This window comes from Channa argus, chromosome 21 (assembly GCF_033026475.1).
Source record: "Channa argus isolate prfri chromosome 21, Channa argus male v1.0, whole genome shotgun sequence".
Lineage (NCBI taxonomy): Eukaryota > Metazoa > Chordata > Actinopteri > Anabantiformes > Channidae > Channa > Channa argus.
In genome coordinates this window covers 3,733,132-3,755,351 of record NC_090217.1, presented here as the reverse complement: position 1 = coordinate 3,755,351, position 22,220 = coordinate 3,733,132, and the positions used below count along the sequence as shown (strand labels likewise).

The 22,220-nt window shown below is 39.8% G+C and overlaps 1 protein-coding gene across 4 annotated transcripts in view; it reads right to left on the bottom strand.

The window, feature by feature from the left end:
• Positions 1 to 22,220, bottom strand: part of ppfibp1a (PPFIA binding protein 1a) — a 24,110-nt gene extending 1,890 nt beyond the window's left edge. For 2 of the 4 annotated variants that reach the window (XM_067490303.1, XM_067490304.1), the window contains exons 1-21: positions 22,063 to 22,219; positions 12,924 to 13,003; positions 10,493 to 10,698; positions 9,537 to 9,617; positions 8,450 to 8,563; positions 8,246 to 8,356; positions 7,196 to 7,288; positions 5,110 to 5,227; positions 4,125 to 4,186; positions 3,969 to 4,035; positions 3,527 to 3,645; positions 3,232 to 3,305; positions 2,688 to 2,733; positions 2,316 to 2,469; positions 1,558 to 1,693; positions 1,360 to 1,482; positions 1,066 to 1,219; positions 747 to 858; positions 573 to 661; positions 292 to 414; positions 70 to 195 (exon numbers count right to left, since the gene is read on the bottom strand). In XM_067490303.1, the coding sequence (XP_067346404.1) occupies positions 70 to 195; positions 292 to 414; positions 573 to 661; positions 747 to 858; positions 1,066 to 1,219; positions 1,360 to 1,482; positions 1,558 to 1,693; positions 2,316 to 2,469; positions 2,688 to 2,733; positions 3,232 to 3,305; positions 3,527 to 3,645; positions 3,969 to 4,035; positions 4,125 to 4,186; positions 5,110 to 5,227; positions 7,196 to 7,288; positions 8,246 to 8,356; positions 8,450 to 8,563; positions 9,537 to 9,617; positions 10,493 to 10,698; positions 12,924 to 12,987 (2,172 nt within the window). In that variant the 5' untranslated portion in view covers positions 12,988 to 13,003; positions 22,063 to 22,219. Of the gene's footprint in view, positions 1 to 69; positions 196 to 291; positions 415 to 572; positions 662 to 746; positions 859 to 1,065; positions 1,220 to 1,359; positions 1,483 to 1,557; positions 1,694 to 2,315; positions 2,470 to 2,687; positions 2,734 to 3,231; positions 3,306 to 3,526; positions 3,646 to 3,968; positions 4,036 to 4,124; positions 4,187 to 5,109; positions 5,228 to 6,954; positions 6,994 to 7,195; positions 7,289 to 8,245; positions 8,357 to 8,449; positions 8,564 to 9,536; positions 9,618 to 10,492; positions 10,699 to 12,923; positions 13,004 to 22,062 lie in introns of all 4 variants that reach the window. The other 2 variants (XM_067490300.1, XM_067490301.1) reach the window with 2 other exon arrangements.

Here is a 22,220-nt window from a genome sequence, read left to right as displayed (position 1 = left end):
AAGAAAGGTCAGAATGCAGATTTTATACTATACAAGCTCTGTCCCATAGTGTCATTCTGCTCCTCTTACCATTAGTCCTCCATGAACTCCGCTGCCTCTCAGATTTGGGGCATATTCAGCCAAATCCACAGAGCGGAGCCACTCCATCACTCTGTGGTTGGTCCACTGGGAGATCTCTGCTGGCGTGATGTTGTTCTGGTCAGGGATCAGAGAAGGAAACTGATAGCTCTGAATACAACTTCAAGGAGCAAACTGTTAAGAGGTGGGGGGCTGTGGCTTGCTGTGTGATACCTCATCAGAGGGTCGTCGCCTGAGACAGTTGGGCTCGAAGGAGTTGAGGCGCAGGACCTGAATAGCCCTCTTAATGCTGAGGTGATGAAGAACACTGCCCACCTTCAGAGACAGCAAGTCCTCCTGGGAAACAAAGGATCAAACAACATCACATGGTGAATGATTTATTCTGTGGAAAGGTTGAGTCAGGGGAAAAAAATCCTTTGCCAGAACAGTTTCTGGTCACTTTAATATCAAAGAAGTTCTACAAGCAGTGATGTTTAAAAGTCCTGGCTACTCACCACTGTCATGTAGTGCAGCATGCGCCCGTCAACACGAGCCTCGTCAAAGTGACTTTTATACTGCGGGAGGCCGATGTCATCCAGCCATCCTGGAGGGGGGAGAAGCAACATGAATGATCTAAAATTAAAGGTTGTGACTGACAGAATAACTTGGATGGATGACATCACACTCACTGGTCACCCAGTTGTGGTCCAGTTTGCCCTTCAAATCGTCCTCATCTGAGCAGAGCGCCTGCAGAGCCAGCTGCAGCTTCTTCCTGTGGAGAGGATGCTTCACGCCCAGCTCCTGCAGAGGTCAACACAGGAAAACAGTGGGTACGGCCTCAGAGTGATGCCGCGGAACATTTCTTCTCTTTAGTGTTGTAGAAATACAATTTTAGAAGTTAACAGGAGTTTGGGTAAATGTGGGCTTTTGGATGTGTTCAACACCTGGTTTGCAATTAGCAGTGGTAAATATTTTACCACTGAAGTTTAAAAGCAGAAACACTTCTACCTTTTCCAGATCATGTTGTGACGCTTTCAGTAACGTTTGTCCCGATTTGATCCAGTTCTGGCCTTGAGCAGCGTACAACCCGAGGCCCTGCTCATGCAGCCACACACAAACTTCATCTTTACTCCAGCGTGAGAAGGGAGCTTCAGCAGCAGCACTGGACAGGAACAGAGTATTAAACAGCTGGTACAACTGTTGCTGATAAGAGCAACACTGAATATCTCAAATGGCTTAAAAGGGCTTTAATTAATATGTATATGATGATTATTATTATTATTATTATTATTTGATAGCTACTTGTGTTTAGATTCACGTGACCAGCCGAGTCTAGGGCCAGCTGTGGCTCTGACTCCACCCCTCCTGAACTCGGTCTCAGCTGCATCGTCGAGGTTGAAGGAGGTAGAGTGACTCCTCTTTAGCCTGCGGGAGTAAAACATTACAGAATAAATTACCATAATCCTCCTCACTGTAAACATGACTTGTTCAACCCTTTACCTGCCAAAGAATTTCTTGAAGCCTTTGGACTTTTTTTTGGTTTCTGGGGAGGATGGCAGACGAGCTGCATCGTGGGATTTCCGTGGAGGGACACCAGCCAAGTCCAGGTGATCTGTGCCTTTACGTTCTTCCTCAGCTGTAGAGATGATTATATTCACATTAACACAACATTACATACACTGCATCAAGACTGCAGCTAACATCGCTGGCAGAGATTGATCACTTGAGGCTACTGATGTAACAAACTGAGAGCATGCAAAGGACACGTGAGGTATGATGACACACCTACAACAGATTAGCTCATCTATAGCAAATGAGAAATACTTAGGGTTAACTAGCAAATACTATCAGGAACCTTTTCATTGCAGATGGTAGAATGTCATGGAGGAGACAACTGGATCATTCTGGGGTTTAAGTACAGTGATTGACACCTTTTACTAACTGTAATCAAACAAGACAAATTGGGAAATCTTGAATTTGTCACAATTTCCAAATATGCAAAGTATTGGAAATCACCAGTTTAGAACCAAGAATGTCGTCATTACTCTGTCATCCAGCCGACCCACAAGGCCCATGTGCTCTACCGTACCTAACACAGGTGCACTGGCACTCTGAGTGTGACCTTCACAAGTTACAGATGTGAAACGAGCACATGGATCAGTAAGAAAAAGAGCCATAAAACAAAGAATGAAAATGTAATAATGTGACATTTCAGGACAACAATGACCAACCATTAAAAGAAGAGAGCTCATGCTTACCCAGGTTTGGGACACTGGCCGTCTGTTTGCCTCCACGCAGCTTGAAGAAGCCACGGCCAAAAGAAGCACGGGCCTTCTTGGAACCAAAACTCTCATCAGTCATGGTGTTTGCTTTTGTAGGGAAAGGAGAACCAGCTCCTGCTTTAAGTTTGGCCTAGAGACAAAAAACACATATATAAAGAAAGTTAAAAGCAGACAAATGTAGTCTCTTCTTTCAGCCAGTAGGTGTCAGGCAAGTACTATGTCCAAGGACAGGCCCCCTCACAAAGGACACAGGCAGCTCATCCAGAACACGGCCAAATGTCAAAAACTAAATTAAGCAATACTTCCAACATATCAGGCTCATGTTAATTGATGAACGCAGGGTCTCACCTGGTCAGTGCTGCTGGAGCTGCCCTGCTGTGGGACATCTAAAGAGCTGAAATGACAACAAGCGACTTCAAAACCCTGAAGTATCCTGTACATTGAACACCATACAGGTTCTCTGATGCTGGCGATAAATCATAAACTCGGGTAAAAGAAGCATTTACTCGGACGTTCAACACGAAGCTGAATTAAATCACCGTTGTCTGGCCATTTGGCCTCGCACAGTCATGGATCACCCACACAGGTGTTTTTACTTTGCCTGATTACAACACTTGGCCCACACAGTCCTGTGTGGGCGTGTACACACTTGATTAACACGTTCCCCACAGCAGAAACAAGTTTAATTAGACCAGATAATGTAGGTGTGTATGCTACAATTAACAATGATTGCCAAGAAATGCTGAACAATTTCAACCAAAGTGTTTGGAAATTGTAATCCATTATAACCCACACACACACCATCTTAGTAAATAAAGACCCTGCATGCTTCCTGAAATATCTGATGAAGTCCTATATATTGTGCAGACAGGGCTAAAAATCAAAGTGTTACCTCTCTGCTGCCTGCAGCTGTTGCTCTCTGTCCAGTTCATTCATTTCAGACAGCACAGCTATACAGGGAGTAGACTGAAACAACAAGGAGAAATATGATTAATGGAGCATATTTTCCCACCAGCTGAAGAGTTATCGAGCTTAATAAAGAATAACCTGCACAGAACCTTTGGATTCCTGGGAGAAACTTTCACAGTGGGAGGCCACTGACTGAAGGTTTTTTCCCCTTCTAAAGGATGTTCACAGTCTGGGGTTCATCCTGTGTTCGAATTGTTTTGACAAAATGTTGTGTTTACCTCGTCACAGCTCCTTCCTGCCACCCCCTCCAGCACCAGGGTGACCTGATCCACCGCCATAGCAACAGGAACCATGGGAGGGTCTGGAATATCATTGTAGAGCTCTTCCTTTGGCTTCTCTGGGAGAGGACAGTTAGGACAGTCAGTAGGGGAGTAGTAGGTCGTACATGAATTCAAAGTCTTTGGTGTTTGTCTTCAGAATATTTGCGATCGTTTTGAGGTCAAAGGGGGAAGTCACGTTCATTGATATTTACAATTGGACATCAGCTTAGTCGCATTCACTGAACCAGATTTTAAAATCTGGCTATTTTTACCAAAAAGCAAAGCAAAGCAAAGCAACAGAGACTTGTATGTAATGTTCACAAACAGCCGTACATATAATGCTAAATATGCTTGTTATGTATGAGTAACATTACCGTGTCCGATCTTTGAACTGTCTCACCTTTGACCAGCTCTTGCACTTTTTTGCACTTTGTTAGTGACTCCTCCAGCTCTTTTATCCTTCGCTCCTGTAGATAAACATGCCTGATGTTAAGTGTTAAAACATTTTTATATGAGTCACAGAGGCTGCTCAGCTGCTGCCACATCAACACTGTACCTTCTCATCGTTGACTGACGTCAGCGTCTCCAATACTTTCTTCATTTTCACCATCTCTGTATCTGGACAAGACAAAAAAGAAACAGACACATGCTTTAAACTTGTGCAGGTTGAGCTTTAACGCCCTGTGCACCAGCCAGTAGCAGAGAGCAAAAATAATAATTCCAACAAGAACCCAGTACACTGTGCCCTAGTGGCTTTAACCTTTAATTCAATTTGTCACCAAAAATGATCAAAACAGGGACTTTGGATTTGTTTCTAGTGCTGTGTTCCCAGTGAAACACACAAACACTGGGTAATATGATGCAAACTAGGTTTATGGGCCCCAAGTTAACTGTAGAGTTTGTTAAATAAAGCTTATAATTGTATCATCAGTTAGGGTCTTTTAGAATCAATGATCGGAGGAATAACTTATGAAAACAATCAAAGTAGTGACCGTGTGTATGTAAAGGGAATCTGCAAAACTATAGAAAAACCTCATGAATATGTAGAGCTGGTTTTAGCACCATTTTACTCTCTGCTTAGATGTTGATAGGGACCGAGTGTACATCTCGTGCCTACGCAGCTGGAGGAAATAAACACATACATCCTACAGCACTTCATGCTAAACTGCACAGCATGAATTTACATGCAGGACCCGTGTCAGAAACTCCCATTTGAATTATTGGGATTCCTCACCGGTGGATAAGATAAGGTCAGCAGTGGGTGGAAGGAGTAAAACAGAAGAGTTTGGTATGAAGCCTACAAACACAGAGATAAAGGAGTAAAACCGTTCCTTCATTATAGGAATTAGACCATCTGTAAAATGTAAAAAAGTTACATAGTTAATGGAAAATTCCAGATACGTTGTAGTAAAGCGGCTGGAGGGGAATGGAGGGCTGCTGGAATGTGAAATGTCTGATTGTTTAATCCTCATAAATCTACTAGTAATATTAGAGTTGGACAGGGCAAGATGCTCCCAGGGAATTATTGAAATGGATCCCACCTCTCTCCCCTCCTTCAGCTCTTGTGTAGCTCTCCAGCCTCAGTCTGCTCTCATCTTTAAGCTTCTTCAGCTCCACCTCTCGCTCCTCCAACTGCCTCTGCAGAAGCTGTAGCTCCTCCTGTGGCAGAGAGATAAAGTCATCATTCTGTATCAAAAGTTTTGTTTTTTTTTCCCCCCCACCAGCAGACTTGAAATTACTTTGATTCTTCTTTGAGGTCAAAATTTAGCAGATGGTAATATGCTTCTATGTTTTTCCCAGGGATGCTTCAACATGCAGACCAGAGGAGACTGGGTCAAACCAACATCCCTCAGTGGACAAGCATTTTACCTCCTGAAATGCCCACCAATCCTAAGAAACTTAGCAACTAATGATTATTTCCCCTCATCCATTATCCAGTATTATTTAGGCTGCATGTCCAAGGCAAAGACCAAATACCAGTACAGAACAATGCGACACAATAAAAAGCTCACATCTGAGAAGCTGGAGTCTGTTTAATAGTCATTAAAAAAAACTATCAACTAACTAACCGTTAATAAAAATGTTAGTTCTGCTGAAAAAATTAATAATCTTGCTCATCTTTCCAGCACTATATTAACATTGCTAAAATAAAAAAAATAAAGGTTATGACATAAGCATTGATTTCTGAGTCTGAGACATCCTAACTTTAGTGTCTTTAGTAAGGGTCAGCCACCATAAACAGTTCTCATTATACAAATGGACTGTGTCTTTTATGAGACTCCCACAGTCCCCTCCTAAACAGCCACACCTTGAACACAAACACACACACACACACGTGTTTAAGAGGGCAAACACAATAAACAGCATACCTGATACACAGTACACTAACTGTTATCAATGGGAGCATGTGTACTTGCTCTCCAGCACTACTGCAAACAGCCTCACAGAGCTCGTAAAAGTCTTCTAGGTTCTTAAGATGCTTTCACGTGTGCACTGCCACCCTGAACTTCTCCAGACTTTACCGCAGCATACATTTCTATCATGTTGTGGCTCCTGCACACCCTGACCAGGCAACAGCCCTCACTAACATCAAGCAGTTTCTCTCCATGTGAGAACACTTCCGACTTGAACAATCTCCCTCTCTGTGTTACATGAATAAACAACAACTCTGCACTATGTCCAAGCTGATTCACCTGATGATGTGAACATTATCCAGACCTCATATGTGAAGAGAGTTCCAGTCTTATTTCAAACTTTGGAGGGTTTATAGGCCCAGTAGTACTCCTCGCATTAGTAATGTAAATATTGTTTTACACACACACACACACAAAATAAAAAAACAGTGGAATGAATCCCATATTAGTGAGAAGAAGTTAGGCGGTAGGCTGGTTAGTGTATCAGCTCAACCTACTGGTCTCCATTTAACACACTGTGGGTCTTGTGGCCCTCTGTTCATGCTCATACTATTCACTACACCATGTACACACTAAAAACCGCCAAAAAACAGCTGCTTAAAAGTTGCTGTTCAAACAGATCTTTAACTGAAATCACAAAGATTGCTACTGATTGATGTGGTGAACAGCTTTGTATTTGGAGACATACACCATGTATGCTGGTATGTAACAGCAACTTTGAATGAGCTGAGCAAACAGTTTGATTACATGTATGTTATTCTAACCTAAAGATGTTAATAAAAAATATCTATAAATAATAAAGGTAGGACTTGAACCTGACACAAATTCTGCAGCCATTACAGGTGGAAGCACTCACAACTAGTGTGGTCAAAGTCAGGAAATCGGTGTGCAGCAGTGGAGAAGGAGCAGGTACAGAAGATCTTAAGGGCCAGAAAGGAGAAGAATACAGGCTGGAGATTTAACCTTGTTCACCTCATCTCCAGTGAACCGCTCAGTGTTCCACTTTGGCCGCTTGACAGATTAGCATGTTGTGGAAAGATGTTAAAAATCACAAAAGAGGAGAAGGAAGAGCAGAACTGGGTGAAAATGAGGGAAAAAAGGAGCAGATAAAGGGCATCACAGAGGAAAATCTTTCAACAAATTATGCATTTCAGAGTACAAATAACAATGCAGCTAAAACAAGTACCTTCACATATAAACTATGCACACTCACTTTGGTAGCTTTAAGTTTCTTCTCACACTGGAGTCTTTCATTCTCTATATCAGTCACCCTGAACCGAAGGTCCGTTACTTCCTGATACAAGCCCTGAGGAGGAGAAAACAACTCCCATTACCCTTTAACCTCAGAAAGAAACCTGCTCTTGGCAGCTTTATAGGAATTGTGTGGGAGACATTTCAGGTTTTTCCTGCCAAAGACCTCATATTATTTTCATACTCATGTCCCTCTTGAAGGGAATTTGAGAACCTCCGTCCACACACAGAGACAGGTCAATCGTCATGTCAATTACTGTGAAAATGCTTTTATCCCAATCTGCAATGTATTAAGAGTCGTACAACTTGGAGTAAGTACACCCCACTTAAAGAATGCTAAGATGTGGAGGTGTTCTTCTGCAACCCGGACTCACAGGATTATCCAATAGCATATGAGGTAAACGCCATAGACCGAGAGATAATATCAGCCATGACTGTATCAATCTGGCTCTGATGCAGACTTAATTGGCTAAACATGAACATTTATCCTCAACATTGCCCATTTTCAGTGGGAAGAATAAGCTGCACTACGTTCCACATCTGAATTATGACACGGGAAAGTGAGATTTTTCACACAGAATCAGTCAGCACTGCTAAGATCAGACTGAAATGTGTTTTTTAATAAAGGCTATGTGGAAACAATATGTATGTGCACTTGAAGAAAAATCTGGCTATTGCCTTAAAAGGTTTTACTGTCTGGAAACACCACATATTATACTTCCAATAAGTGGACAGAGTATGGAAACTATAAATCCCACTGCTGTTTAGACACTCAGACAAGAGGTACAAGGAGAAATAACGGGGGTAATTCTGGCAGGAAACAGGTGGACACCACAGGACAGAATTTTCCAGCCGAGTAAGACTGACGTTTGTGACCTTAAAACAATGGTTGGGTGGCTGCCAGGATTAAGACTAACATCAAATAAAACCAGGCAGAGGTGCAACTGAGGACTTTGCTTCCTCTCTCCATTCACAGGCTGAGATGGTGTCCATTTTCAGGACTGGAGTCTACCTCATTGTCCCTGTGGTCTCGTTCCACAGCAGTCAGCTTCAGCTTCAGACTGGACACCTCAGTCATCAGCTCCAGCTTCTGGGTCTCCAGCGCTGTCCTGTTCACGAGCTCCTGTGAAGAAAGACGCACTTGAGAAAGCTGAACTAAAAATGTTCCAAACAAAAATCTTTGTTTTTGAAAAAGGCTGGAACAACTCAGCTTTACCTGCTGAAGCAGCTCTTCAGTGGCATTAAGCTTCTCTCGATGATGCTGAAGACAAGTGTCAAGGTCCCGGATCTTTTCACCTTGGACCTCCACCTGGTCAGTGAGAACACTCACCTGAACAGCGAAAAGACATCTTTGTTAATCAACTTTGAATGTACAGCACAGACGAAAGGCCAAAGCCAGAAAAACACTGAATGATATTTTAATATTAGAAAATGTCACTTTTGAGCCTACAAATTAAAACCTGTTGATTAAATGATAGGAACCCTTATTTAAAAGACGTTTAAAATAAATTTCACCACAAAAAAACTATCTGGGTTTAGCAATATTTTAAACTAAGCTAATTCTGTTATAACTCAATTAAATTAGCAAAAAACACACACAATCCTGATAACAAATAAATAGAATTAAATTTGAGTCCTAACAATTAATACCTAGAGGTTGTATCTCATATATTCACAAATAAAAACTTTAAGACTTGTAATAAAGTTTTCAGGGGCTTTAAAGACTTTGATGCCTTTCATAAAAGTTAAGGTCCGTGATGTTCATGGCCAACAAACTGCTGATGCCTAAAGCAGATAAAGAGCCATTTTAAAGCTCTGTGCAAACTTAAGCTTGCACTAACATCCAGTATCTTCCCAATCCTCGTTCTCCCAGCTCCACACAGTAAGTATTGGAGCATATTTATGTCAGAAATTTGAAAAATGTTGCACAGGGTAGCTTTAAGGTTGCATTTATTGATTTTTTTGTGTATTTCTGCCCAGCCAAATGTTGTTGTTGCTACGTGAGAGCAATGTTGAATAGCTGTGGCAGCTTTTATAAACCTATAGGAAAACTGTAGAAACCCTTACAAAATGGACAGAAGTTCACCCTCTTATTCAACCTCTGCTTTATGCACAATTCATCTGCTCCTTTCAAACATATATTCATAAAAATCAATTAAGTAGTTTTAAAAATATTCAGACAATTACCGAGGACTGAAAACAGAACCTCTCTAATGGAGCAAAATGCATGAGCAATTCTACTCAATTGACAATTTAGCTGATATTGTTTTACTGTCTCATAGCTACGGTGAATTATTGTCCACCTGAAGAATAAGACACTCTTTGTCACTCTCCAGTCGTGACAGGCGTTCCTGGTAGACTGCTTCTGAGCTGTGGCCATTAGTCTGAAAATGAGAAACAATGTGTGTTCATTTGTTTTGCATGAAGAAATAGCTGCATTTGTTAAATTGGGCTTTAAACAGTGTTTTTAGAAAGAAGAGAGCTAATGAACCTAAGAAATATTAAAAAAAACTAAAAAAAAAAAAAAAAAGGGGCAGCCTTCACCTATCATATCAAATTGAGTCTAGTTTAGGAGGCTATAAGCCTTGAGCCACATAGATTTTATACCACATACATACCCGCATGTACAACAATATATACTATCGTCAAATAACTTGTATGTTTTTTTTCTTGAAAGAAACAGACTTCCTCACGTTAGTGATTTGAAAACACTATTTCAACATTATATATATCATATACACACAAGAAAACCCAGAGTCTCACTCTGAGTCAAAGTGAGATTAAAAAGATGGAAACTATTTTCAGCAGGACTCAGGACTAAAAAAGCCGTCATTCACAAAGTACGTCATACGAGTCTTGCTATTTAAACAGATCAGCATTAGGAGATGAAATGCAGATCAGCGGAAAATTCATACCAGATTACATCTTAAAACTCTCTTTATTTGTTAAAATATCTATTTTTCTACCCAATTTCTACACAAAAAAACTGTGGCTATAAGATTAATGATAATGCATTAAAAGAACAATCCCCATTTAGGCCATTTGCAAGACACAGATGATATAATTTATGTGTTCACACTTCAAACTACTATTAAAGTGAATCTAAATGTCAATAAAAGCACAAGTGTGTGTGTGTGTATACATATTACTGCAATCTTCTCTTGTGTAAATACCACATAAGTGTATTGGTTCCAAAAAAATCCCACGCAGAAAATGATTAGCATTAGGACAGGGGCTAAATATCAAATGATCTTTTTACCAGTCGTCCCTGCAGCCACTCTGCCACTCCCTCAGCAGTGGAATCAGGGATCTGACATCGCAGGTTATCCCTCTCCTCATTGTCCATAAGCTCTAAGGCTGCCCGCAGGTCCTCAAGTAGATGCAGAACCCGAAGACCACCCAGGAAAGGTGAAGTGGGCGACTGGCAATCAAAGAGCCCATTGGAGTAATCCATGGCCTTGGAGCCTGGGAAAACGGTGGGAAAGTTTTCACAGAAATCAACACAACAGTTAAGTTGTGAAACTTATTGGAAAGAGATGTGCTCATGGCAAGTGACAAGCTATGTCTAAGAGGATATTTCTAACCAAAACCACATTTGGTGTTGATCTGTGGGTGTGGTGGCAGCAGTTTGACAACCCACTGCAGTAAATTTTAGCCTTTGTGTCAATGTATGATTACATCTTTTTTTGTTGTTGTTTTTTACTGGAGAGTTGTGTCTATTGCCAAAAGGTAGCAAACTTGAAAGTTAAAAAAAATAAAAAATCCGCAAACATTTGGACTTAATGAAACAAACAGACTAGGGTCCAGATTCCTAAAACTGCATAGGTTGATGATTACAGCTCTAGACTGTATACACCCAGACTGAAGTGTGACATGCTTTCTTTTATCAGATGTATAAAGCCGTCTGCACACATGGTTTTGTTTTACACATTTCAGTGACTGTGAAAGTGGTTGCACATGCACAAACTCTGCTTTCCCTCTTTTGATTAGCCACAGATGGATGCAGACACACCCTTAATTAAGTATTTGCATATCAGTATTTTTTTGCACCTGCCCACAGTCACACTGAAGGCTTTGAATACTTAGGGAAACTTCAGTTTTAAATTAAAAACTGATTCTACAACACAGGGACCTGAATAATTTGTGAGGTACACATCGCATTATGTTTTGGGATTGGCGAGTAGTGTATGCATATTGTAGTTTATCCATTTGACCATCCATGCTTATCCATGTATTCCTTACTGTTAATACTTGTTTGTGTACTGTATAGGAGTTACATTTTTCTGAGGTTAGTAACTTTCTATACAATGTGTTCTATAGGTTTGTGGTCATGTTAAAATCAAATTAGAGTTGCATCATGGTAAACCAGAGGTCTAAGGCTTAACCACAACATCTGGCAGGGGAAGGTTTTATTTTAACCACGTTTCCTGCTGTTGTAATTTACTTGAAGACAAAAAGTTCCCTCGTCAAAAATCATATTTTGTAAACACCAAAGAAAAATTAATGATTTATGCCAGTCAAAAACAAGGAAATTAAAATATAATTAATTTAAGCAGACATAATCCCATGACCATTTTTTATTACTCTGAACAAATAGTGTACATTTTGCACAAAATCCTTACGGTTAAATTTCAATGAGTCTTGTTGCTTCTCTGAAGCCAACACCAATTTCTCTAAGAACCTTTTTTCAAAAGCAGCTCAAAATGTTTTACTTTGAAGACAAAGAGATAATTTTAACAGTAATTTGACTCCCAGTCCAAACATTTCAGCAAAATTATAACAGTTTTCTTTTCACTCCTTCATTTACAGAAACCGACACTACTGTAATCACACTGGGCCAGCAAATATTTACAGAGATTTGCAGGGAGACTTTCAAACTCTTAGGACACAGTATGAGCAAATAATGGCATTAGCTCTCTTAGTATTTGTGGAAAACTTTTTTTTTTAATCATTTCTTGGAAGCAAATGCAGCAGCATGTTGTTGAGGCTTCAATCTTGTGCTTCAGCCTGGACCACACTGTCTGCTGTCTGTGTTAAATGTCAGCCATAATGACAAAGTCCAACGGGAACAAAGAGGGAGCTAAATAAATTAATATCCAAACTGGCTTCCACACAGTAGTGAGAGGCAGTAGGGACTGAAGAGGACTGTGGTTTCTGCAGAAAAAAAAGGGGGAACTGGGGGATGTCATGAGATCAGCCACCTCGCTCCCATTAGAATGGTCAGTGCTATAATTACACACATCAGTGGAAAACTAGGGAAACTGAAGCCTGCTGTACTCGTCTTCAGTAGCAAAAGTAGACTGAGTGTGGCCAAAAGTTCCCAAGCAGCAGTTTGGATTCCAAGCTCACAGAACTTGAATAATCATTAGTTTCCATCGCTGCCGGGACAATGGAAACGTTCTTTTATTTCTCATGGTTGAGGAATGCATATGAGGTAAAAGAGCCAATAAACTAGTGGCACAATTTCATTCCCCCTCCCCACACACACACTTATGTATATTCAGAGGGATCACATTGAAGTGCAGGTAGGAGTGGAGAGTGAAGGACACATTGTGTAACCTTCCACTTCATGTATTACCCCCACCTGTAATCTAATGGTTTCCAGATGTAGCTGGGCCCTGTAGTCTGTTATGCCCACTTAAAGTGTGCTATGGTCAGGTCTTGAAAGTCCAAGTGTACAATGTGGTTACCTGCTATGATACCATCCATTTGCTCCAAGGCTGCTGCCAACATCTCACTGGCGTCAGACATCATCTTCTGCTGAATGAATCTGAAAGACAAACGAAGAAGAGTTTTTAGAGAAAAGAATCAAAGAAAGCAAAGGGATCTCTGCTAGAACAAAGGCAAATAATAACCTCTAACAATCCAACTATAGAACAAAGACAGGGTTGTCCAAATCAAAAACAGCAGCCAGACAAATCTGTTTTCTGATGAAGCAATTAAGAAACTGGCTTTAAACATGTGTTTATGGAAGGTGTACAACTGAATTTAAACTTAAACAGAAGATGAAATTAAATTAAAGTATCTCAGATGTCCATGTCAACTGGGCAATCTATCTGCTAAGTAAGATAGCAAGAAGTTTCCTGGCGGTAACCCGGAAGAGGCAGTCCAGTATAGTTCACAAACTAGGAACTTAAAACAGGCAAGACAGAAGTTAGAAAGGAAGTGGATTCCACTAATTTAGAAGAATCCCATTTAGCCTGGAAAGAGTTTAAACATGTACAAAAAAAGACCTCAGTAACACCAGAGCAGCATATTATTCATTCATATTCAGCCATATTAGAGGACAATAAGAACAACCCCCGGTTTCTGTTCAGCACTGTAGCCAGGCTGACTAAGAGCCATAGCTCTGTTGAGCCTAATAGTCCCTTAACTCTGAGCAGCATGACTTAATTCTTTAATTTTAAAATTGTAGCTATCAGAGAAAGAATTCACCAGATCCTCCCCCCGAATATTACAGATAGATCTTCATGTACAACAGTTCTATAGAATCATCAATAAGGCCCCAATAGACTGCTTTCTACCCGTAGATCTCGTTGAGCTAACTTCAATTATTGCCTCATCAAACAAGCACCCTGTCAGCTAGACTCTGTTCCAACTAAACTGCTCAAGGAACCTTTACCCTTAATAGATTTCATTAATCTATAAGCCCAGCAGAAACTGGAGAGGGCTGTAGCTCACGGACCACGGGGTCAGTGGTTCAATCCCCAGTCGCGGCTATGTGTCAAAGTGTCCTTGGGCAAGTCACTAAAGCCCCACTTGCTCCCGGTGAGTCAGGTGAGCGCCTTGCATGGCAGCCTCTAATCGTCACTGAAAGTCTTCATACAAATTATTCCTGTACAGGTGGTCGCATAATTGCTTTGCAACTCCTTTCTCAAGGATTTTAAAAATAAAGGGGAGATTGCATATTGGTCTATAATTGGCTTAAACACCTGGGTCAAGAAAGGGTTTTTTTAAGTAGCAGTTTGGTTACAGGCTTTAGGCACCTAGCTTGTTTTCTATAGATAGATCTTTATTTTTGTTCTATCTGCTTATCCTATGAATCCATTCATCAAGCTTTCATCAAGCGTGCCTACAAGGCATAAAGGCCTGGATGTCCTACAATTTCCTACTTCTAAACTCAGACAAAATTGAATTCATAGTGTTTGGGTCTAAAAATGTTGAAATATGCTGTTCAACCATATCGTTACTTTAGGTGGCATAACTCTGGCCCCCAGTACCAGTGCAAGGAAACTCAGATATTTTTTAACAAGGTTTTGTACTTTACCTCACATACAAAACAAAACAACCTTCTTCCATCTCTTGAACATTGTTAAAATTAGGAGCATCCTGTCTCAAAGTGATGCCAAAAAAACTAGTCCAGTCATTTGTCCTCACACCGCATATTTGTCAATACTGCATAACATTAACTTTTCCTTTTCTTTCTCCCATAGTTGTCTTTCTCCCTCTCTGTCCCTTTCTGCGGTTGTCCCCGGCTTTAGAGAGCTATGAGTTTTTCTAGTGCTCAACTACTTGTCCTACCAACCAGCCCAATGTTTTGTTGTTGCCATTTTCTTTCCTCTCTCCACTCACCCAAATGGGACAAGGCAGATGGCCGCCCACCCCCCTGAGCCTGGTTCTGCTGGAGGTTTCTTCCGTTAAAAGGAGTTTTTCCTCTCCACTATTGCCGAGGGCTTACTCAATTTGTTCGGTTCTCTCTCCCTCTCTCTCTGAAGTGCCCTGAGTTGACTTGTGAATTGGTGCTATATAAATAAAGTTGAATTGACAGATTTGACACATATCACAAATGAGACAAAAACATTCACATGTAGTGATATTTAGATAAAAGTGACAACTGACACTGGTTAGTTGGATATCTAGCTGCCAACAATAACCCTTAAAGGATTTCCTCTCAAAGCTTAACTGTAGTAAGAACACTGGAAGTAGGTGGGAATGAGGTTTTGATCTAATACATGGCCAAGCAACCACGAAAAAGCCACTTCCTCTGAGTAGGCTGAGTAACAAGCCATGTGTAAAGTACAATTAAGACACAGATTGGCTTCAGTTCATTTCATACACAAAAAGACACTTAAAATTTCCATTTGTCTTTCATTCCAATTATAGCTGCATCTAGTTAACATATTCATTATCAGTTACTCTGCCCGTTATTTACCCAATAAAAGATCAAATATTTTGTCTATAAAATTACTTCACAGCTGTTCTAGACCACAAGCTGATGTATTCAAACTACGTAGTTCTGTCAAACCACCACTCCAAAAACTCAATACAGGATATAATGTACTGAATTTATAAAGATGCAAATGATTAAGTGATTATTAAAATTCTTAGAGATTACCTTTCTGTAAATATTACATATCAAGTAATCACTTCATCTGTAATTCTCAGTTACACTTAGGTAGTCAATTCATTGGGAAAACTGAAAATCAATCGTTTAACCCCTCGTTCTGATTTCCTGAACAGTGAGGATGGATTCTGTGTCTTATGCAACAGAAAACTGATTACTCTTGGGTTTTAGACTGTTAGTCAGACAATAGGAGACATGGGGGGGACTGGGGATTTCTGGCAAAATCAGCATTTTTCACTGTTAAGCCTTTGCTCATATACAAGATTCAATTTCAAACTACAAAGCCTGCCCTGCATGCATTTTTAAAATTTCCATTTGGAAAAAAGAAAACAGTTACTGTATTATCACTAATCCTGTTATGGTACAAGTGCTCATTCTTCCTTTTCAAGTGACTTCTGCATCAAATTAACCTCGCAGCCTGTGACACAGAATCTTGCTTATTGATAGACAAAACCCAGCAGGCCTCATTACTGCATTCAGTCACGGGTGCTCATGGGCAGGCTCCTATCTACAATAATGGCACTATTCTCCAAGGAGTCTCAGGCCTTGTAGCACTGGTATGCTTGGTATCTGAAACCTTCATAACAAACTGGACAGTATCCTCGTGACAACTGAATTACATTAAGTATAAACACTTTTCACATGGCCTTACTTTATTTGGGCTGAGTTATTATTGCTTCAATCTAAATCTGATTTTAAGAGGTTGAGAGAGTACAGAGTTTGAGGAGAGAAGTCCACAACTATCAACATAAAAACAGTGTCTCTACTAGTTCAGACATCTCATGGTAGGGGGGCAGGGGCTGCAGGCTTCAGGCTTCATTTGCTCCCACTGTGGTCACAATGTCCTGCTGAGAGTAGTTAAAAAAAAAAAATAATAAAATAAAAAAAGGACTTTTAAGAGTGTAATTAAGCCAATGGCCTCACTATGAGCCTTGGGGCTACAATCTGCTATTTAGAAAAGATCATGAAAACCATTCCAGAAAATACTATAGATTTCAAAATAAAACCTGTCTTCCAATTAAATTTTACAGTTCCCACAGGGATTGAGGGTGGACGAGAGCCACAGATACACATTTAATACTACTAAACTTTCCTCCACAGGTATTACCAGCAATTGATTCAAAGCCATCCTTCAATCTCACCAGGGTGGAAGCAGCATTTAGTCAGCTGCTTGTTTCACCCTGTGGGGGAAACTTACAGCCAGTCCCATTCCCAGAGCTTCTTGTTACGAAGTCAAATATGCCATTTTCTCTCCTTCTCTGAATACTAAAAACAACAAATGTAATAATGACACAAACACCAGTGTGTGCTGGATGGATTGATGACTACATTTGAAGTAAAAACAGGTTTGTTTGTTAGCAGAGCTCCTCCTCCCATCTCTGCCAGCTTGTCAAATCTGGTGTTGTGACTTCATTGAGAAATCCCATAGAGGCTTCTTAATAGTCCACATGCACTTTTCTAAACTTATGGGAAGAAAACCTCTTGTGCTTATAATGTGGGATTACAATCTTACACAGAAACTAGTTTGTCATGGTCAGACTCACACAATCAAAACCTTTAAAATGCTGGTTTGAGTATTTTTTCAATTCTTCATATAATAGATGAGCTGGTCATCAATTTTCTGACCAAAATGCTTGGGAACAAAAAGTGCCTACTGACAAAGGGCCATCTCTCCAACCGTGTGACGAAGTCCCTGTGTATTAGTGATGACTGATAATGCCACAGTTCAGGAGTGAGCACTACACACATTCCTGAGCAGGTTAGCTCTCCAGAAAACCAAACACTAGCGCCTGGTACTAACATCTCCACTGACCTTTGTGGCCCCCTTCCTTTCCACTCGACTTTTATTTGGTAATAGACTAAAACATCTTGAGTAACCCGTGATGGAAATGAAAAATGCAACAAACATAATCTGCCATGTCACACTGTGCACACTTAAAAGAACATATTTAGCAATGGTTTTACAAATTTATTTCAAAATAAACTACACTTTACTAGACTCAACAAACAAGTCCACTGCTGCTTTAAACCATCACCAAAGACACAGCTGAACGTAGTCCACAATAAATGCTGTCCAACCCTTTATGAGTATTAAACTATACATTTAATTCTAAGTCTTCGGTAAAACAAATCATCAATAAAAGGGCAAGTTAAAAGGCAAGTTAAAATACAATGGATGAAAGATATTTTCGGTTGGGTCTGTTTTTTGTGTGATATTTATTGGCACCAAGAGAAAACAGACACATTGAGGAACTACAACAGTGCTGAAAAATAAATAAAATCACCAGGCAGAGACAGGAGCTGGAACTGTAGGCAATTCAAAATGCTTTGTTCTCTTTAAGAAAATGTGGAGCTAAAAATGCTGAATTCTATTGAAATGACAAAAAGTTTAAAAATGAAGTGGTTCCATATGTAGACTCACATAAAACTTTCATCTGCCATTAATGGTTTATGTGACAGAATTTTAAACTTGCAGATTTGCACGTTGGGAGTCAACATTAACATCCTACATAAAAAGCTTGCACCTCAACTTTCTATCAAAGAACCAGACAGTTTCAAACACAACCATTAATTATTTGGACAGATGTTTTAAACAGGTGAATTTAATGCTGGTCCAACCATAGAGCATCTCCTACTGTGAATAACACCATCTATGGAAAAATGTATTTAACTTTTACTTCCTTTGGGAGACATAATGGATGATGAATGAGAATGTTTTACACAGGTTTTGATTATCTAAATTTAGTGTAGAGCAGAGAATGTTACAAAAAACATGGACCAGTGACAGCTTTTTCAAATCGAGTTGATATTATCCTCTCCCACATTTCATTTAGGACACTATGCTTTGACTGGCGGTGTAATAGAAATTACATATTAAAAAGAATTCTTTTATGGCTATGTTCCCAACAGAACATCTTTCCTAACTAATTAAAGTCCAATCTATAGAAGAAAAGTCTTTCTGAGAATCAAACCTCAGTTTTGTAATGTTGCAAGGTGGTTTTAACATCAACCAGATGGAAAGGAAAAGACATGGAGAGGGAGGGACAATGCAACTGAAAAGAAAATAGACTGGGATTACTTGACCCAACGCTGAGTGGTTGGTTTCTGAAAGACACTCAAACACACGGCTCTGCTGGTGCCACAAAAAGTCATGCTCCAGCTGTGATACAGATGTGCATTTAGGAAACAGACTGGCTCAGGGCAGTAATAGCAGTAGCATTTGTTCTAGTTCAGTAACACAGTTTGTAGTAGCAACTGTTGCAACTCTACAAACCACGATTTCACCAGATTAGTCTGCCTGCTGTGGCCCCTTTTTATATTGCTCAGATTTGTCTGAAACCACTCTCTTGTTTCTCTACCCAAGCACTCACTGGTGATCGGACTGATATACTGCAGTAACACAATTGCAGAATTCCCTGGAAAATCCACAATTAGCACTTTCATTATCCTCTAAAGCTGAAATTGAATTTGTACAGCCCATCTCTACATGCAGAGCTTATTTCTCTGTAAGACTATATTGCCGTTTTAACTCTTAAGTCATTAGTCTCCAGTGGTTTCTGATTAAAGTGCTATTGAACTTACCATCAGGAGAAAAGTGACAAAGTCAGATTTTATTGCACCAAGCAGAAGCCAACAGCAGTGTTCTTTAAAAACCTGTTGCAGAGACATTGAGCATCTTTAGCTGAATTTACAGCCAATGACACTGGATGGACCATAAGTTACTATAAAGGCACTCACACACTATCATAGCATAGTATGGTCTTTAGTCCAAAGGAGATTTTGATCTCCAAAAACCTTAAACTAAATAAGGAACAATAATATTAGCTAAATTACGTGTGACAGTTTCAGTGTGGTAGTGGTAGAGATGGCTGCAGTAACACAAGCAGCAGCCAGTGACAAAGTATAATTCTAGACAATATTTATTTATTTAATCAATCATCTATAGGAAATGTTAGAACATAGTAAAAATTGAGCCCAGAGCGCAAAGATATGTAATAAAATATCTTGTTTTGTCCAAAAGCCCAGACAATTTGGTCTGTTTAATTTAACATAATTAAAAGTAGCTGGAAACCAAAAATGGTTAGCACTTCCATGAAAAACTACACAAACAATGAACAAGTGATCAAAAAGGTTGTTGATGGATTCAGTGATTTATCATTTAACCATGATGCTGGAGATGGATAGATAGGTAGATAGAGTGGACATAAATTAGAGTTGTGGAAGTTAGTCCATTCAAACTTGAGTCAAACACCTCCCTTGGAGAAAATGTCCAGATGATTGTTAGTCTGGGTGAACGTAAGGTTGGACTGGTTAACAAACGGCATCCCAGGCCTTAAACTAGTGCCTTATGTCTTACTGCAGTGGCCACGTTGAGACACTGCACAAACAACTCTTTGTCTTCCAGAGACTCACATGGTAGCCACTGATCCCAAGTTATTGCAGTCTTTCCACGTGGCCCCAAATACGTCACAGGCAGAAATCACACTGGAGAGGGAAAAAATACAGAGGATGGTGGAAAGGGGCTGGAGGAACTGAGTAGGAGATCTCAGCAAGCGAAGAAAGACCAACTCTTCCATTAATTATCAAGGTTTTAGTCTAGGGGCAGCCCCTTAGCCCGTAACACTTTTTAGGCATTATAAGGTAAAGATTGCATATTTGCTGTTGTAAATTTAGAAGCAATGCGATGATAAAAATGCTGCAAAGTTAAATAAGGTGTAAACTAGTGCCCACTGTGAATAAAGCCATAAACAAGACTGAAATAGAGGCATCCCCACACTCAGGAAGACCTTTACTCAGCCCAGCCAGGAAGCATTTCCTGGCGCATTCTAGAAAAACATCTTCCTCTTTCCCAGAAATCCCAGTACCATCTGCACTGCACAAAGCTACTGTTGTGTCACAAAACACACTGGAATATAAACTTGATTTAGAGAGGAACTTCTGCAGGGCTTCTATAAAAAACTGGGCCTTTAATTACATTCCTGTGAAACAAGAGTTTCAGATTAAGTTAAGATTTTAATTTAATTTCAGAAGTGTGTAAACATCCCAATATATCATATGACCTAAAAGTGTCACTTCCCTTCTTACAAAATACACCACCACAGTTTTACCGTAGCAAGAATTCAAGGAACTCAGCTAGTAAGAAAAAAGGTGTCCGAGATTTTCTTAGAAAGGCATATGCACATTTTCTGTACGTGGCATCAAGATAAAGTTTTTAAAAAAGGCCACATTTGCTGCTAATACAAACCAGGGACAATAATGGACTGTCTTCTCTTTGCCTGACATAAACAATTTGGAAACAAGTTGACTAGTGCCAAGAGATTAAGTTCATTTATTTATCCTTCCTAAAATGAGTAATGTTTAAATGTGAACCATTGCTCCAGCTGTAACATCATATATGGCTGTGCAACTAGCATGTTGCAGTATGGACCTTCAGCCAACTGTTAGCGGTGTTAGTATAGCAGGGGGGATGCAAATATGGTTATTGTCTGGGAGGGGAATAAAATCCTTTGTTATGCTTTCAATTCTCTGCCCAAGCATACACCTAGTGGAAGTCTGCCAGCGGGTCATGCAGCACCTAATATGGGAGGGTCTCTCCCCCCCCCTTAATAACTGTATACCACCCAAAAAAAGACTGCACAAATCTGAGGCTGATAGTAAAAGAAGCTATCGGATACTGGACAATACACAGCTTCTAAACTGCTCACTTTGTGCAGGCACCGCTTTCTTCTCTGCAGCAAAAGTTACGGGAGTCACTATGAGTCAATGGGAATTGAGGTTCTTGTATGATGCACTGAATAGCTCTGGTTACGTTTAAAATATATATATATATATATATATATATATATATATATATATATATATATATATATATATATATATATATATATATATATATATATATATATATATATATATATATATATATATATATATATATATATATATTCGTAGGCAGATTAATTTGACCTGTGTCTTGCGAAGTAACATTAACCTTAGTCAGTGTGAAGTAAAAAGTAACGTTATATATTTTTTCATTTCTCCCTTCGGCATTGATGATATAAAGACGATATTAGGTTTACATTAGGTTATTTTGCTGTGTCTTAAATAAAGACACAGTTTTTTCACTCAATAGCATAAAGTTATTGATTCTACAGAGAAATTAAACTATCGGACCAATGATTATATCAGCTGTCGACATTACTTAGGATATGAAGGAAATAATGGGAAACATACTAAAACAAGCAATAAACCATATTTAAAGACGCCACATATATAGTACATGCCCATTGAATTAAGTTAAGCTAACGTTAGCTGTTAACTTAACGTTATATTTAGCTAGCGTTAGCCAAACGTTACGCTAAACGCACATTTGCGTTTCTTGCCCTTAACGTTCACGACTGGTCCAAATTAACTCGGAGAAACAACGTTAAACCAACAGCGGCGCAAAAGCAGCGAACAGTTTGGTGAAACTTGAGCAAACTTACAGTTCCTGACCAAAGCTTGTAAAGAAAGGGATCCTGCCGCGTCCAAAAGCCTTATTCCGAACACTCTCGACACGTTTCAGCGGAGCTTCATGACGCTCGCGCGACTCCTCGTTGAACCTCTGTGGGAGCGGAACTTTTCACCGAAACTTTAAAAAGCC